General features: G+C 43.3%; 1 protein-coding gene across 5 annotated transcripts in view; it reads right to left on the bottom strand.

The window, feature by feature from the left end:
• plekhg7 (pleckstrin homology domain containing, family G (with RhoGef domain) member 7) overlaps positions 1-17,729 on the bottom strand; it is an 87,441-nt gene that overhangs the window by 1,796 nt on the left and 67,916 nt on the right. For 4 of the 5 annotated variants that reach the window (XM_069908170.1, XM_069908173.1, XM_069908171.1 and 1 more), the window contains 5 exons: positions 16,578-16,693; positions 4,573-4,666; positions 3,981-4,060; positions 2,862-3,015; positions 717-814 (listed from right to left, as the gene is read on the bottom strand). In XM_069908170.1, coding sequence (XP_069764271.1) covers positions 717-814; positions 2,862-3,015; positions 3,981-4,060; positions 4,573-4,666; positions 16,578-16,693 — 542 coding nt within the window. The remainder of the gene's footprint in view (positions 1-716; positions 815-2,861; positions 3,016-3,980; positions 4,061-4,572; positions 4,667-16,577; positions 16,694-17,729) is intronic. The other variant, XM_069908174.1, reaches the window with a different exon arrangement.

Below are 17,729 nucleotides of genomic sequence, written 5' to 3'. Positions count from 1 at the left end.
TTTTTGCCTGTAACTCAGTTCCTCAAATTCCCAGCCACATCCTTGTAAATTGTTTCTGCACTCATTCAATCTAGTATCCTTTCCGTAGCTAGGTGACCAAAACTGCATACCATACTCCAAATTTGGCCTCACCAATGTCTTATACAACTTTACCAAAACATCCCAATTCATATACTCAATACTTTGATTTAGGAAGGCCAATTTGCCAAAAGCTCTCTTTACAACCCTATCTACCAGTCACGCCACTTTCAGGGAATTATGTATCCGTATTCCCAGATCCCCCTGCTCTACCGCACTCCACAGTGCCTTACTGTTTCTGTGCATGTCCTACCTTGGTTAAATTCCATCTACCGTTTTGAATCCCATTTTTCCAACTGCTCCAGATCCCTCTATAAGCTTTGAAAGCTTCCTCGCTGTCAACTACACCCTCAATCTTTGTGTCATCTGCAAACTTGCTGATCTAATTTACCACATTATCATCCAGATCGTTGATACAGATTAACATACAACAATGGTCCCAGCATCAATCCCTGAGGCACAGCACAGTCACAAGCCTCCGGTTAGAGATTCCTGTTCATCAATCTGTCCAAGTGTCTTTTGAATGTCTTAATTATTCCCATTTTCTGGGCTCTGACCATTGAAATCTGACAGTCAATATTCTTGATGCTGATTAGTCTCCCAAGTTAGGATTTAGTTGTGTTCATGGTTAACTTTACCTTAACAGACTCTGACTGGGCTTGAAGTGTGAAGACTCCTATACATTGCTGGTATCTGTTTTGGTGTATTACGAGAAAAGCATCACGGAGCCCACAGCCTGCAGGAGAAGGAAGGTGCAGGGTTAATGAAGGGGATGGGAAGCAGATTTCTACCAGGTCCCACAAAAACTGATATGTCTGTGCCTGCAGACTGCATAAAGAAGATCACTGTGAATCAAACAAGTGTGAAGATGCTGGGGTCAAGTGCAATGTACAGAAGTGTTGGAGAAACTCAGTGGGTCGCACACCATCCATAGGAAGCAAAGGGGAGTGGGGAGGAGGGTGGAAGGGGCAGGGGGAGGAGCACAGGTTAATATTGTGGATACAGTTGGGAAGTGAGGCAATGTGGCAGTGGAGGAAAGGAGTCAGAAGGGTACAGAAAGAGTGAGAACTGGGGAAGGACTCATTGACACTGAGATATGTCAGCCCAACTTTAAACCTGCTGCTCTTTGATGGGAAAAGCACATCTCCTGGGAAATGCAGTGGCAAAACTGACATGACGCCTAGATGTTCCCGAACCACTGCATGTAACCCAGGCACGTTTGCAGCTCGCAATGACTCCATTGTTACCTGTCACTTCTGCAACTGTTGATAGTATAAACGATATTTGAGGGCAGTGTGTACATGATTATCAAGGATGAAGGCGTGTCTTGAAGGACGGAACTATAAACCATTATTCTACCCGCACATTAATAAACAGTCTTAATCCAAGTAGAAATCACTGTGTAGAGGAGCCAGGGCATTACCACTTGTCCACAAACATCGTGCGGTTGGAACCACTTAACACATCTACATTCTATAGCAAAGTCACGTGTACTTGCACGCAAATGCCTCTCACCAGTCAGTAACTAAGGAAAGTAAAACTCTCACACTTGTGTAAAGAGTGGTTGGGCAGCATCTGTGAGGGAAATAGACAACTGCTTGAGGCAAGGCTTTTCATCTGGTCCAGAAGGAGGGTCACCCTTGAACTGAAATGTTGACTCCATTTCCCTCCACGGATGAACTTACTGCTGAGTGTTCCTTCAGCAGTGATTTTTGGTCTGAATTCTAGTGTCTGGATCCTCTCAGTTTTAAGTAAATTGTTTATTTTTAACACCATTTCTTTGGTTACTCAATATTTGTAATTGTGATTGCAATCCTTTGTGTGACTACGGCCCCTGGACCTGAAAGATGAATCCCTTTCCTTTCCACAGATGCTGCCTGACTCACTGAGTGAGCATTTTTTGCTTAATTTGTGCTTTCGTCCTACCTCCCTGCCAACTTGCACACAAGTACAAAGTTCACGGCATGTCACAGACTGTTGGAGGAGCTCAGCAGGTCGAGAGGGAAAGCAGCCAATAGAAAGAGGAGGGGGTGAGAGGGGCTAGTAGGTGATTGGTGGACTGAGGAGGGCGGACACAGAGGCTGGTAGGTGATTGGTGGATTGAGGAGGGTGGAGATGGGGGCCGGTAAGTGGGGGATGATGGGCAGGCAGAGCAGGTGGGGACCAATAATTGGCTACACAAAGACTATTCGTGCTGGAATCTGACACAGGGTGATAGTAGGAAGCAGATAAAGGGCAGATGCGTCCAGGAAGTGATGGATGATATGTGTGGGTAGATGGAATCAGGAAAGAGGCCTTGAAAATGGATGATTTAATTTTAACGATCCAGCATGGTACACCATTTCAGCCCATGAAAAACATGCTGGCCAATTACACCCAATTAACCAACCAACCCTGTGTGTTTTGGAACGTAGGAGGGAAGCGGAGGGCCTGAGGAAATCCACACAGACGCAGAATGTGCCAAACTCCTTACAGACAGCGTCAGATTCGAATCCAGGTCACTGGCACTGTAATGGAACCCTCACGCTAACGTGATGTGGGAGTATGGGTTAAGGAACGATTATGGAAGGACAAGAGGTAGAGAGATGGGTACTCAGGAGGTAAGAGTTGTGTGTGAGGGCACAACTTACATGATCAATGGCGGTGGCCATTACTCATTTTCATTGTCCAATCACAAGTTCAAGTGGTTAATCTGGATTCTTTAACTGCGCATCATATGTACTAGACACCACTGGTCTAGGGTCATGCAGCCAAACAGACATTAATAAAGTAGCGGAACATACCGGATGAATGGAATGAGTCCACATTCTTCAGTGTTACTCTGTCCAGTGGGATGGGTTGTTCGAGTACACAACACACTACTCCATCCCTGCCCATAGCTTGGAGTTCCACACTCGACGAGGAGCTGCTGAACCCAGTGTCCAGGGCAGCTGCTTTCTGCCGGAGAACACAAAAAATCTTCACCTCCGAATCTCCACTCATCATGGTCCTTTGCTACTTCTCCCACCCATCAAAGAAGTCATGGATCACTACCCAACTTCCCCTCAGTGCAGGCCTTCCAGTGTGTGCTGCTTCTGCCCTGAGGAAAAGATTCTGACTGTCCAGCCTATCAATGTCTCTCATGATTTTATACACCTCGATTAGGCCTCGCTTCAGTCTCTGGCACTCCAGAAAAAAACGTGTCTAATCTTTCTCCACAACTCATCCCCTCTAAACCAAGCCACGTCCTGGTAACCCTCCCCTGTACCCTTTCCAAAAACCCCACATCCTTCTTGAAAAGGGGCCACCAGAATTGCACACAGAATTCTCAGTGTCAAGCTGCAACAAGACCTCTGTATTTTCATACTCAATGCCCTACCCAATGAAGCCAACTCTACCATATACCTTCTTCACCTCCCCACCCCCCCCCCCCCCTTTACATGTGTGGCCTCTGTCTATGAGCCTGGACCCTTAGATCCATCTGCACATCAATACTTTTAAGAGGCCTGCCTTGAACTGTACATTTGACCTCCCAAAGTGCTACACCTCACACTTGTCTGGATTAAATTCTATCTGCCCATATCTGTTACGGATCTATAGATAGCCTGTGATAGCCTTCTACACTATCTGCAGCTCCACCAATCTTTGTATCATCTACAAGCCAACTGACCCACCCACCGACCAGTAGTCGAGCACACCTTCAGGACGGGGGAGGAACCTGCAGGAAATCAGGGAGAACAAGTACACTCCAAACCAGTGGGGCCAGAGGTCAGGATTGAGCCTGGGTTGCTGGGGGTGCGAGGCCGCAACTCTACCTATGTTTTGCTCCCACTATTCTCAAGATGCCGTCCCTGGCGATGTATCTGGACCTGCTGCCACATGAACTTGCCATCTATTTCCTGCTTTTATACAAAACTCGTTACCTTTTTAGCATTTTTAATCTTTGTGAGCAAAAGCAAGTCGTCGAACAGAAACAAATGAACATCCACAAATTTTGTAGCCTCTGTTTATAAAAAAAAAAGTGAATTAGAAGCAGTTTATTTCACACATTTGACCACAAAGTACCAACACTTCCAATAGAACACGACAGCACAGAAACAGGCCCCTTCAATTCGTCTAGTCTGTGCTGAACTAATGATTCTGCCTCGTCCCATTGACCTGCACCCGGACCATACCCCTCCCATCCATCCATCCAAATGTTTAAAAAATCTTAAAATCAAGCCAGCATTCACCACTTCAGCTGGCAGCTCGTTCCACACTCCCACTGCTCTTTGTGTGAAGAAGTTCCCCTTAAATATCTAATTTCATCCCTCTTGTCTCACCTAACCTCTGTGTTTTTCTAATTCCTGCTTGTATTTACTCCATCTCGACCCCTCATAATTTGTCTACCCCTATCAAACCTCTCCCCGTGAAACAGTTCCTCAAGTCCAGGCAACATCCTTGTAAATCTTCTCTGCACTCTTTAAATCTTATTGATTTTTTAAAATTGATCATTCTGAAATGAGTGACATTTACCTGCAAGGGTCAATCTTCCTTCATAAATAAGCTGTCTGTTTGCCGGGGACAGGAGACTATCTGCACTGTTATCTTTGAGCAGATGTCGAAGACTCTGCGAAGAGTTGGAAAGGGGACAAATCAGACCATCGCTTAAGCTCTTCAATGTCTGCACAAGAGCAGTGAGGTTATCTGGAGACACGACACTGAGGCCAATCATCGTGACTGCACCTTCTCCACTTCACTGAGCTGGTGATGGCAGTGAGACCACGATCCCTTATGGAAGCCTAGTTTTCATAGTTCTATTGTGTGGTTGAAATGGATGATTTATGCGTGATCAATCGTTCTACTTCAAGCATGGTCTAGGATGGAAGGAAGGAACAGGATGTCCAGTTTCTTGACTTTCTGAGATAAAACCACGAAGGTATCAATCAGGCTGCTTTACGTCTTTTGCCATTTTTTATTTTGGTTGAACGTCTATAGATTTCAACAGAGAGTCCAGCCCTTCCATTCTCCGCTCCTGAAAGGGATCCACCATTCCAAGTTCAAGTTTATTGTTAGATGTACCAAAGGGCATTGACAGAGGCTGCTTTGTGAGCAGACTGATTCGACATTTTGTACAGAGTACAAGAAGTAAGCCATAGTTTGGAAGGGGAGGGCGACAGAGAGAGATCAGTTGGTACTGAACACACAGCATAATTTTACTATTGTAAGATTCATTCAGGAGTTTGATAACAGCAGGAAAGAAACTGTCCTTGAACCTGTGGTGTGTGATCTCACTCCTGGTGGGAAGGGCTGAAGAGAGTTTGGATAGAGTGGGATGCATCTTTTAAAATGTTGGCTGCTTTCCCAAGATAGTGGGAGGTGTAGATGGAGTTGATGGAACGGAGAGTGTGGGCTTGGGCGGATCAGTTCCCATCCCACCTAGGGATGCACGCTGACAGGATGCTTTTAATGGTGCACCTGTAGAAGTCGTTAAGGGATCTCGGTGACACGCCAAGTTTATTTTGGCTTTCCTCCAACTCACTTCCTGCGAAATGAGTTATCCACACTTCGACAGCAGTCAGGGGAGAGAGGAAAATCACAGAACTGCGAGATGTAGAACAGAGCAGATGATGGAAATCTGAAATAAAAGAGAATGCAGGTCAGGCAGCATCTGTGAAAAGAGAGCAACTGCTTGAGTGTTCCAGGTTGACGGCCTCACATCAGAACCGAGTTTCCTACTGAGGGGAAATGTGAAATAGTCAGTCATTGAACTCCATGCTGAGATATCACTGGAGGAAAGATGTCATGTGTTATAGATAGAGAATTTGGGTTAAAAAGGGTTTAAGTTAAAATGTGATGATTAGTCATAAAAGGGGGCTAACCACTAGAGTTTAGCTGGAAAATGTTACAAAAGACTTGCAACAGATTTAACGACAGAGAGACATGCAGGAGCCAAAGATTGATAAAGAGTGAAAAACAGAATTTGGTGTGAGCAGAGGTCATAAATGATCGTGGTGTGCGTGACTAACAGTAATCAGGATGATTCTGCAAAAACTAACCAATTAAAGCAGTGTAGTGGAGATGCCGAAGGACAAGCAAATTGTATAAAAAACAATGCACTGTATGTATCAGGGCTCGACTTGGCAAGAAGCCGGTTGAGTCCAACTCTGCAGACTTGAGAATAAAGCTTGTCGTGTCACCGATCTTAAAGAGACTCATTTGTGAGAATTTGTGTTTCTGACATCATGGACTCGTCTGACTTGAGGAGAGATACATCACTGACTCCATGTTGGCCTATTCTCCGCAATGATTCCATCATCTTGCCCCACATCCTTTCACTCACCTAAACACCAGGGGAGATCTACAGCAGTCATTTAACTTACCCAGCTGCACAGCTTTGGGATGCTGGAGGAAACCAGAGTACCCGTGGAAACTCACATGGGTCACAGGGAGAACATGCAGACTCCACACAGACAGCAGCCAAGATCATTGTCGAACCTGGTCTCTGAAGCTGAGAGTGGTGCCATTAGTGTGCCACTATTACAGCACCTGCAACCTGGGTTCAAATTTGGTGCTGTCTGTGTGGAGTTTGCATGTTCTCCCTGTAACCTGCGTGGGTTTCCGCACACCCTGCAAAATGTACGGGGCTTGTCGGCTAATTGGGTATGATTGGGTGGGTCAGAAGGGCCATCAATGACGCTCAACATTTTAAACTGGGCTTCCCTGGAGCAGCTTAGAGGCCGAAGACAGAGAGGTCAGTGCGGCTCTTGGAAGAGGACAACTCCAGCACAAAGCTGATTCATTCCCCTGGAGTTCATGAGGTGCTAGCCATCAATCACCTTTTCAACAGGCTGGAGACTTCACTGACAGACATTTCCTCCAGTCTCTTCCCCCTCTCCTTTACTATGGTGATCCCTTGTGTGCTCTCCGGACATTATCTTTTTTTTAAATATTTTAACATTTTCTCCATACATGTAGTAGTCAAAAATTAATATAACACAAATTGCAAAAAAGAAACGAGGTGGAAACTACATACATGATGGTATATATCCCACCAAAACCTCCCCACCCTCAAAATAATTAATACAAGATCCAATATAGTTATAAAAGGAAACATTCACGACGGCATAAAAGGGGATGCCATCTAACCCCCCAGGTTAGTTCTTTGGAGATCTTTAATACAATTCAGAGGTAAAGGAACCACAACGTTATAAATTTAAAGCTAATATTTGAATATACAGATGGCAATTTATAAAAATGTAGAAATTTACTGTATTTCTCAAATTATATGTATTTTTCCCCAAAGGAATACATCTTTGAATTTCTGCATTCCATCTTGCCGTACCCAAATGCGTATGTGATTTCCAAGTAACCAATACATCTCCTTGCCACCGCTAATGCGACAAATTCCAACTAATGTATCGACAGTTTTAAGTTAAGTCTTGTTTCTTCAATATTTCCTAATAAAAATAAATCTGGATTTTTGCGGAAATTCGACAACTGTAGCTCGTTCCAAAAAGTTCCCTAAATTCATCCAAAAAAATGTCTTACTTTGGGACATGACCAAGTTGAATACAAAAAATTTCCTACATCCTCACCACATCTAAAACATTGATCTGATGACTTTGATTTCAATCTATTCAATTTTTGTGGTGTCAGATATAATTGGATGTAAAAAATCATGCCTTACATTTATAGTGTTAGTCATACAATCTCTGCAAAGATCTGCCCATCTTTGCTCGTTAATTGCAATATTTAAGTCTAGTTCCCATCTCTGTCTAGACTGATGAACTCCACGTTGCGGAGTTCCTATCTGTAATAAAGAATACATTATAGAAGTAAATTTCTTAACAATTCCTCTCCTCATAAGAATTTCTACTTCATTACATCCCGGTATCAACATGTTTGGTCCTAGCTCTCCCTCAAATATGCTCTCAATTGAAAATAACAAAAAAATGAGTATTTTGGGTTATTCCATATTTATTTCTCAATTGTTCAAATGACATTAATTAACCCCTTTTCATAACAATCTTCAACATTTATAATACCCTTACAAAATCAAATATCTAAAAATTGGTTACCTTTTGAAAAATATATGAGAATTTTGAGACAAAGACATTTTAGGTGATACACATCCTCTTGTACCAATTTCATCATTTATTTTATTCTAGGTATTAATCAGCAATGGTGTTTCTACACAAAACATTTTGCATCCCATTTGTATATGAATTCTTCTGCTTTTCTCTCTCATATTTTATTAAAATCTATTTTAACCCATGTTGGAAAAAAGTAAACATTAATTTGTGCCGCTCGATAGTAGTTTTTTAAACCAGGAAGCTGTAAGGCTCCCAATTCATATTTCCATGTTAACTTTTCTATAGAAACTCTTGACATTTTACCTTTCCAGCAGAATTTCCTTAATATTTGTTCAATTCTTGAAAAAAATTTTGAGGTATTAAACTAGGTAATGCATGAAAAAGATGTTGTACTCTTGGAAATATGCTTATCTTAACCCTTCCCACTAAAGTTATAAGTAAATTGATCCATTAAAAAAAAACTTTTAAAATGATGATAAATAATTCAATTTATATAAATTATTCAGACTATTATTACGGATCCCTAAATATTTAATGCCATCTTTTGGCCATTTAAACTGAGTATCCTTTTGCCATTAACTGTAGTCTCCTTCCATTAATGGCATCATTTCACTTTATTCCAATTTATTTTATAACCCAAAATTTTCCATATTCTTCCAATTTAACATGTAGTTTTTGTAAAGAAGTCTCAGGTTCAATTAAATATACTATATTTATACTATATATAATAAAATATGCTACATTACTATATATACTAAATATACTAAAATGTCTTCTGCAAATAAACTAATTTTATGCTCTTCTTGACCAAACCTAAATCCCTTAATTTCAAAATCACTCCATATTGTTTCTGCAAGTGGTTCTATGGCCAAAATAAACAAAGCTGGAGATAAGGGATGTCCTTGTCTACTTGCCCTTGCCAAATGGAATGGTGCAGGATCTTGCCCTTAATCACTACTTTAACTTAAGGAGCATTATATCATGCCCTAATCCAGTTTACAAAGGTTAGTCCAAATCCAAATTGATCCAACATCTTAAACCAAAAGTCCCCTTTCAGTCTGTTAAATGCTTTTTCTGCATCTAGAGTGACTGCAACACTCAAATCTCCTTTTTTTTTAAAATGTGCTAAATGAATTATACTAAGTATAGTAAATTTATCATTTACAGTGTTCAAATTCAGAAAACACACAAAAATCTTTTCTTTTCAATAATAATGAATTCAATCTCCATCTATAAACTGTATTCTCCTTATTAGGCATTTTGGTCATTATTAATAAACGCAAATGATCAGATAAGATCCTTGATTTATAATCAGCTACTAGAATCCTAGTTTGCATTTGTGCAGAAATTTAAAAATAAATAAATTCTCGAATAAGAATCATGTCTACTTGAATAAGATGAATAATCTTTTTCTCTCGGATGAATCCTCTATTAAATTCAAGTTTCTCATCAACACCATTTGGTGGCTTTTGCTGCTCTTTTCTCGTCACTACTCGAGTTGATCTATCCAACAATGGATAGAAATTAAAATCTCCTTTTATTAAAGTATTCTCATGTGCCTCTGCTAAATTAAGAAATGTTTCTTGAATAAATTTCTCATCATCAATATTTGGAGCACACAAATTTTAAAAAGCCCATAATTCAGAATATACTTGACAATGTACCATTACATAGCTCCCTGCAGGGTCATTTCAACATTTTGAATTTTAAATGGAAGATTAATTTTTTGGCAAAATTACCATACATCTTGCCTTAGAATTAAACAAAGAAGAAACTACATATGCAACCCAGTCCCCTTTTAATTTCAAGAGTTTTTTCTCAGTTAAATGTGTTTCTTGGAGAAAAGCCACCAACTCCCATTAATTCTTTCTTCCTTTTCAGTTTGTTTAACCCATTAACATTAAAATTTACAAATTTAATTACCTTACTCATTTTGGTAAACTATAATCAATCCCTTTCACGCACTTCCATTACCTCCCCCTGCAAATCTCCTCCTAATTCCATTGTTTGACATCCTATGTGTTAGTACGAACCTCCTCCAGTAATCCAAATAGAGGAAAGAAGAAAACAGATAAACACTTGAAAAATATATAATTCCATGCTTATAACTATATGTATTTAAAACAAAACCCTCCCTGAAAATGTTGTTTGAATAATGTACACCACCACCAACTCACTCTTCTTTTTTTTTTAAACGGGCTGCGACCAAGGTCACAAAAACACACGTAATCTCATAACACTCCTCTCGACTCCCTCAATATATTTACTGTATGATCTTTAATGAGTTATCCACAAATAAAATAACATCCCAGAAATCAAAAAGAAATATAGAAGAAAAAAAGAATAATTCTTATTCTAATTTTTTTCATCTTACAAACTTTCTCTTTTCCAATAATAATGAAACAGGAAAAGAAAATAGTTAATTCCAGCAGAGATGAAGCGTCTCCTTGGGATTGCATTCTAAGGGAGACGCCAGGCGAATTATTCTACTTGAGCAAAATTTATTTTGGTCTCCCGGAACGAAAATCTTCAAAGTCGCAGGGTAACGTTGTATAAGTATATAGCCTTTTTCAAAGAGCTTTCTTAGCTGGGTTGAATTCTTTCCTTTTCTTCAGTAAATCTTCACTCAAATCAGTAGAAAATAAAATTCTATTTCCATCCCACTGAAGTGGGCCTTTCCATTGCCTTGCCCCTCTCACAGAGAGACTTAGAACTTTCTATCTTCATAACATAAAAATTTGATTAATATAGTATGTGGTTTCTGGTTTGGAAGAGGCTTTGGTCTCAGAGCCCAATGAGCTCTTTCAATTTCAATTGGATCTTCAAAATTTTGCTCTCCCAAAACTGCAGGGATCCATTTTTGAAAAAAAAACAAATTGAATCTGGGCCCACAGGCCCAATATTTTAATATTATTCCTTCTACTAAAGTTTCCCAATACATCCACTTTCTCTAAAAGCTTTTGATTCACCGATACCCTGTCTTCGACATGCTGCATTTCCTCTGTACCCTTGCTATTTTCTTATCCCTTTTATCTAATTTCTTCTTCATTTTATTCACAACCTCTAACACTCTGTTAGTTTCCCCTTTCATTTCTTCAATCCCTTCATTTCTTCTTTCATTTTCATTACTTTAATCAGACATTATTGTTGCAGTTAAATTTTCTACCTTACTCTGCGAAATAATCTTAACTCCCTGTACCCCCTCTTCCTGCTGTTGTTCTTCATCTTCGCTTGCAGGTCTTCCTCTGGAACCCGACTCATTGTCGTCCGGCACTAAAGTGGGGGGCCCTGACTTCTCCAATGACTTGTGGCCCTATTCCCAGTGGGGTGGGTGTCCCCGTGGGGTGGGGGTTCACTACTCCCAGTGAAGTGGGGGTCCCTGACTTCTCCATTGACGTGGCCCTACTCCCAGTGGTGGCTTGTGCTTTGCTGTACCGCGCATGTATCACTTCTTGTGCCATCTCTCCAAAGTTGCAGATAAGTGACGCTGGTAGAGATATCTTTGAGGGGAATCACTCACCCAAGGAGCAGTTCAAGCACTAGCTCCCTGTTTCGTTGTTGAGGTCGGCCTCAAATCTCTTCTCGTTGGGCTCCAGGTAAGGCTGCAGCTAATTTCTTTTTTTTCTGAGGCATCTTTATTGTAAAGCAGAAGTACTATGATACATTTAAAAAGTATTAATTCATTTCTTCTTCTTTGGCTTGGCTTCGCGGACGAAGATTTATGGAGGGGGTAAAAAGTCCACGTCAGCTGCAGGCTCGTTTGTGGCTGACAAGTCCAATGCGGGACAGGCAGACACGATTGCAGCGGTTGCAAGGGAAAATTGGTTGGTTGGGGTTGGGTGTTGGGTTTTTCCTCCTTTGCCTTTTGTCAGTGAGGTGGGCTCTGCGGTCTTCTTCAAAGGAGGTTGCTGCCCGCCAAACTGTGAGGCGCCAAGATGCACGGTTTGAGGCGTTATCAGCCCACTGGCGGTGGTCAATGTGGCAGGCACCAAGAGATTTCTTTAGGCAGTCCTTGTACCTTTTCTTTGGTGCACCTCTGTCACGGTGGCCAGTGGAGAGCTCGCCATATAACACGATCTTGGGAAGGCGATGGTCCTCCATTCTGGAGACGTGACCCATCCAGCGCAGCTGGATCTTCAGCAGCGTGGACTCGATGCTGTTGACCTCTGCCATCTCGAGTACTTCGACGTTAGGGGTGTAAGCGCTCCAATGGATGTTGAGGATGGAGCGGAGACAACGCTGGTGGAAGCGTTCTAGGAGCCGTAGGTGATGCTGGTAGAGGACCCATGATTCGGAGCCGAACATTTAAAACATTACTTAATTAGCACTTTCTTTGACTAATTTACCAAGGGAACCAGGTCCTCATGTGCTGATCCTATGGCATCACATGACGTCCCCTGGCCATTATCTTTATGGCCAGTGGAACCAGTCTTTCGATATCAACCTTACTGTAATCCTGCCCAATTAAGGCAGGCAAGGGAAGGGATTCTCTTTGTGAAGGGAAATCAGCAGGTCTGTGGGAGGGTGGTGGTGACGCAGAGTGAAAGTGATGGTGGAACCCCTCTTGAACTCTGGTGTGGTGACTGGGGTGAGTGACCCGTGACGGTGTTGGAGTGACCTTTTTATCCTCCCTTATGGTTCCAATCAAGCCCAACATTACCTTGGAGAATGGCACCTTGCCTTCTGACTGGGCACACTGCAATCTTGGGGAGTCCAGGTCAGAAAATCAGCTGTATTGTGTTAGAACTGGCCGGTTTCTGCTGTAAGGTCATCCTCTTGTCATGTGACCTTCTCCTTTCACGTGTTGTCTGACCAGCTGGGAATTCCCATCATTCTATTCCATTTCCAATAAAGAGGAAAGGGTGGGAGGGGTGGGACCGGGACTTCTATATAGGATTGGTAAACCAGGTAGAGGTGAAGCATAATAGATCGAGACAGATGCCAGACAAAGGGGGAGAGAGGCAAGAGAAACAGAGAGTCAGGTACAGGGAGATGAGCCCTTCACTTACTGTGTTGACCGAAGTAAACCTACTCCACAACAATCGAATCCTCCCAGCAATAACCCTCCATTTTCCTTACAACCATGTGCCTATTTAAGAGTCACCCGCATCTCCCTGAGTAAAAAAAACCTACCTGTCACTCCTCCCCTGAACTTTCCTCCACCCATCTTAAGCAGATGTCATCTTGCATTTGCTATTATCGTCCCAGGAAAAAGGTGCTGGCTGTCCACCATATCGAAGTCAAAACCTCAAACCATCTGGACCACTCACTTAAATGCTGTGGCTCTGAACCTGCAGAGAGTGATTCTGCTCATAGCACCCAAATCAGGAGCGTGATTGAACATTCTCCGCTTGTAGCACCCACTCTCAAGACATACACCACCAGCCAGGAGAGAGCAGTACCCTTCATTGCCTCCACAAGAAGCTCCCATGACTTCAGCAGCAGTATCCATGAAAATCCATTGTATCTGTTCCCAAGAGGAGGTCTTCCAGTCCAGCTCATCCGAGATGACCTCCTTCTTCCAAATTTGTGGCTTTCCCTCCACCACCAATTCAGCCCTTACCCGTATCTTCTCAATTTCCCACATATCTGCCCCAGCCTCCTCTGACCCTAGACACATCAAAAACAGGATTCCCCTCATCCTCACCTATCACCCCACCAGCCTCTGCATCCAACTCATTATCCTCCTTAATTTCCATTACCTACAATGTGATCCCACCATCAGACACTTCATTAGGGACTGCTCCCTCTGTGACTCCCTCATCCACTTATCCCTTCCCATTAACGTCCACTTGGTACCTTTCCGTGACTGCAGGAAATGCCACACTTGTGCCCACACCTCCTCCCTCACCACCATTCAGGGTCCTAAACAGTCCTTCCAAGGGAAGCAACACTTCACTTGTGTATCCGCGGGAGTCATCTAGTGCATCTGGCTCTCTCTTTGCGGCCTTCTCTACATCAGAGAGACTGGACGCAGGCTGGGAGATCGCTTTGCTGTGCACTTTCACTCAGTCCGCATCAATTACAGGGATTTCCCAGGGGCCAACCATTTCAATTCTGTGCCCCATTCCAATGCTGACACGTCTGTCCGTTGGCCTCATGCACTGTTAAACCAAGACTGCCTGTAAGTTGAAGAAGTAACTCCAAATTTTCATCTGGGCAATCTCCAATGGCATTAATGTCGATTTCTCTGGTTTCTGCTAGTCTATTCCCTGTTCTTCCTCTCTCTCTCTCTCTCTTCTCCATCCCTGACTTCTTTCCTCTAGCTCTCCACGCCCTTCACTCTCCATTCACAGAACCATTCTCCCTTCCCCTGATGGCTGGTGTACCTTCCCTCCCTTATCCACCTATTACCTCCTGCTGGTATATCCCCCACCATTTTGTTCAGGCACCTACCTACATTTTGTCCATCCCTTGATGAAGTGTTCAAGCCTGAAACATTGGTTATGTATCTTTATATTTGCTATCTAAAGTACACTGTTTGACCTGCTGAGTTTTTACTTCAGTCATAGTGTCTGTAGATTTTCATGTTTTACACCATCATAGTTGATGTGGATGTTGCCTCCCTGTTGCACCAACCCTCCTTGATCGAAATGAGCATAGAACACGTCCAACTCATTGGGGAACATGGTGCTGTTGAATGCTGTGCTGCTTGGCTTTCCTTGGAGCTCTGTGCTGGCTTCAAGCCCTGGCGTACATCCATGACGTTCTCTTGGGATTCCTTTTCTTTGCTTGTCGTGTTTTTGTTTCCTGTAGAGAGCCAGGTCTTATGCCTTGAATGCCTTTGCCCAGCTGAGTCGAGTTCTTGGTTACTCTGCATTCACTGAGCAGCACTCCAAGGGACCTGCTCTCCTCTAATTGCTCCTTTGGATTAAATGCTATTCTTCCACCGCTGGCAGTTGTACATTGAGCTGTCTCTACTCCAAACCCTGGAATCTTCCCAGAAAATTGTGTGTTATTATTCTCCTTAATGACTCCATCTTTGATCAGAGTTTTGTTCAGTTGCCCTAATATCTTGATGCGAGGCCTGTGATTATTTTTTAAATGTGTTACATTTAAACACTTTGGAATTGTTTTTAATGTGGGAGAAAAGTAGGCTGGGTTTGTCCAGTGATAACTGGGGGATCAGAGGTGGAGAGGGTGAGCACATTTAAGTTCTTGGGAGTCTCTGTCTCAGAGGATCTTTCTTGGACCCAACACGCCAATGGCATCGTGAAGAAAGCACATCAGCACCTCTACTTCCTCAGGAGTGTGGAGGTTTGGTACGACACCAGGAACCCTGGCAAATTTCTACAGCTGTGTGGTGGAAAGTGTGCTGACCAGCTGCATCACGGTCTGGCATGGGAACACTAATATGCCGAGTCTAAAACCTTCCAAAAGGCAGTGGACACAGCCCAGGACATCACAGGTAAAACCCTCACTACTATTGAGTACATCTACAGGGAACACTGCCGTCAGAGGGCAGCAGCTATCATCAAAGACCCTCACCACCCAGCACACGCTCTGTTCTCGCTGCTGCCATCAGGGAAGAGGTATAGGTGCCACAAGACTCACACCCACCAGGTTTAGGAACAGCTGCTCCCTCCACCATCAGACTCCTCAACAACAAACTCAATTAGAGACTCATTTAAGGACTCTTAAATTGATTTTCTTTTGCTCTCCCTGTATTGCAGTTTGTTTACATTCGTTATCTGTTTGCAGTTCATTTATTTGTTTACATGTTCATGCTGTGTACAGTTTAATTTTTTGCACTACCAATTAGTGGTAATTCTGCCACGCCCGCAGGAAAAAGGAATCTCAGGGTTGTATGTGATGTCATGTATTTACTCTGACATTAAATCTGATTGTATTCACTTGGAACAATTATTTCAGTTGGGGGAATAGGTTGGGGGAGAAATACTGGGATCAGAGGAACATTAGAGGGCTGAACTGGAGATTGGCTAGTTCACCTACGTCAGTGCTTCTCAACCTTTTCACCAACCTTAAACACTCTTTTACTCACTGTGGAGCCCTGGTAACAAACCCAGGAATCACCTCGGCATGAGGGGGAGGATGGTGGTGGATGGGGGGGGGGCTTGAGCCCTTCCCTAGACCGCCGGTGGGAACTTTGTCCAGTTTGGTTTGGAATTTTTAATTTTTTTTTCTTTTGTTGCCAGATTTAAAACCTTGCTGTTGATCGCAACAGTAATATTCGTCCTCGCTGCATCACCTCGTACCATCTGTAACGAACCCGTGGACCACCAGGCAGTTCACATGTTCTGGCCCAGAGGGAGGGTGGAGTATATGTGGAGAAGACCCACGAGAAATAGGAGATGCATGCCAATGCCCTGGGATTGGATGCAGGCACAGAAATTGACATGAGTTCACATCAGCCAATCAAGAGCTGAAGAGGAGAAGAGCAGTGGGCTCAGGACAGCAATAAAGCAACATGGGAAACAGACCAACCTCAGGTACGAAGACTTTCTTGTTCCTTTCCCAGACTGGAGGCCAAACAATGAACTCCTGGAGCTGCTGAAACTTGTGAATCCTTTCCAGCCATTTCACCTTCCCTTCAAGATCACCTGACACAACACGCACAAACAATCTGTCAGCAAAAGTGATTTCCACGTTGAAGCACGATTCAAGCCGTGGGTTGGTTGGCGAAGCTACTTCCAGTTTCTGGTTCACGTGGCAGTTCTGAGCTGGAGAACCGGGGATGCCTGCTGATCAACAGATCACCATTTGTGGGTGGGAAATAGCTGATTGTCATCGGGGTGAGTGGGGTTGGGGTGTCATATCACCAAGGGAAGGCTGCGTCTCAAGTCATAGACAGTCAATGCTTGGAAACAGGCCTTTAATGACATTGAGTCCCCACTGACCATCAACCACCCATGTAGCACTGTAATAAATCAGCTCACAGAGGGGCGGTTGGGACCCTCACAAAATAGTGCAAGACCAACAACCCAAGTCTCAACTGGGACAAGATAAAGGAGGTAATGTGGACTTCAGGAAGGCCCAACAGCACCTACACTTCCTAGGGAGGGTGATGAGGGTAAGACCACTGTCCCCATCTTGGCCACATTTTATAGGAGCATAATTGAGAGTGTCCAGTCTGGCTCATCATTGTGTGGTCTGGTAGCTGCAAAGCATCAGACTAGTAGTCAATACAGAGGATTATCAAAATGGCCGAGAAGATCACCGGGGTCTCCTTTTCCTCTATTGGCATCATTTTCCAGGAGCATCTCTTAATTAGGGCTCAAAGAATTAGTGAGGACCCATTCCATCCAGCACACGACCATCAAGGAGAAGGTACAGGAGCATTACAATCATCCAGATCACCACATGACCACTGGGAGAATGTGCAAATGCCACACGGATAACGGCCGAGGTGAGGGTTGACCTGGAGTTCTGGACTTGTAAGGCAGTGAGTCTACCATTTGCGGCACTCCGATTTCATAGGGCACAGACATGGAAGAAGGTTCCTCAATGGCCAGGTGGAGTGTTATGTGATCTTGAGGGATCTTCTTGCATCCACAGATCTAATGCCAAACCAAGTCCACCCCATCCCATAGGGTTCTCAGCAATTCCACTTGGGACCTACTCTCATCAGTGGATTGA

Source organism: Narcine bancroftii, chromosome 13, assembly GCF_036971445.1.
Source record: "Narcine bancroftii isolate sNarBan1 chromosome 13, sNarBan1.hap1, whole genome shotgun sequence".
Classification (NCBI taxonomy): Eukaryota; Metazoa; Chordata; class Chondrichthyes; order Torpediniformes; family Narcinidae; genus Narcine; species Narcine bancroftii.
Note: the sequence above shows the minus strand (reverse complement) of the source record. Positions and strands in the feature narration are given on the sequence as shown.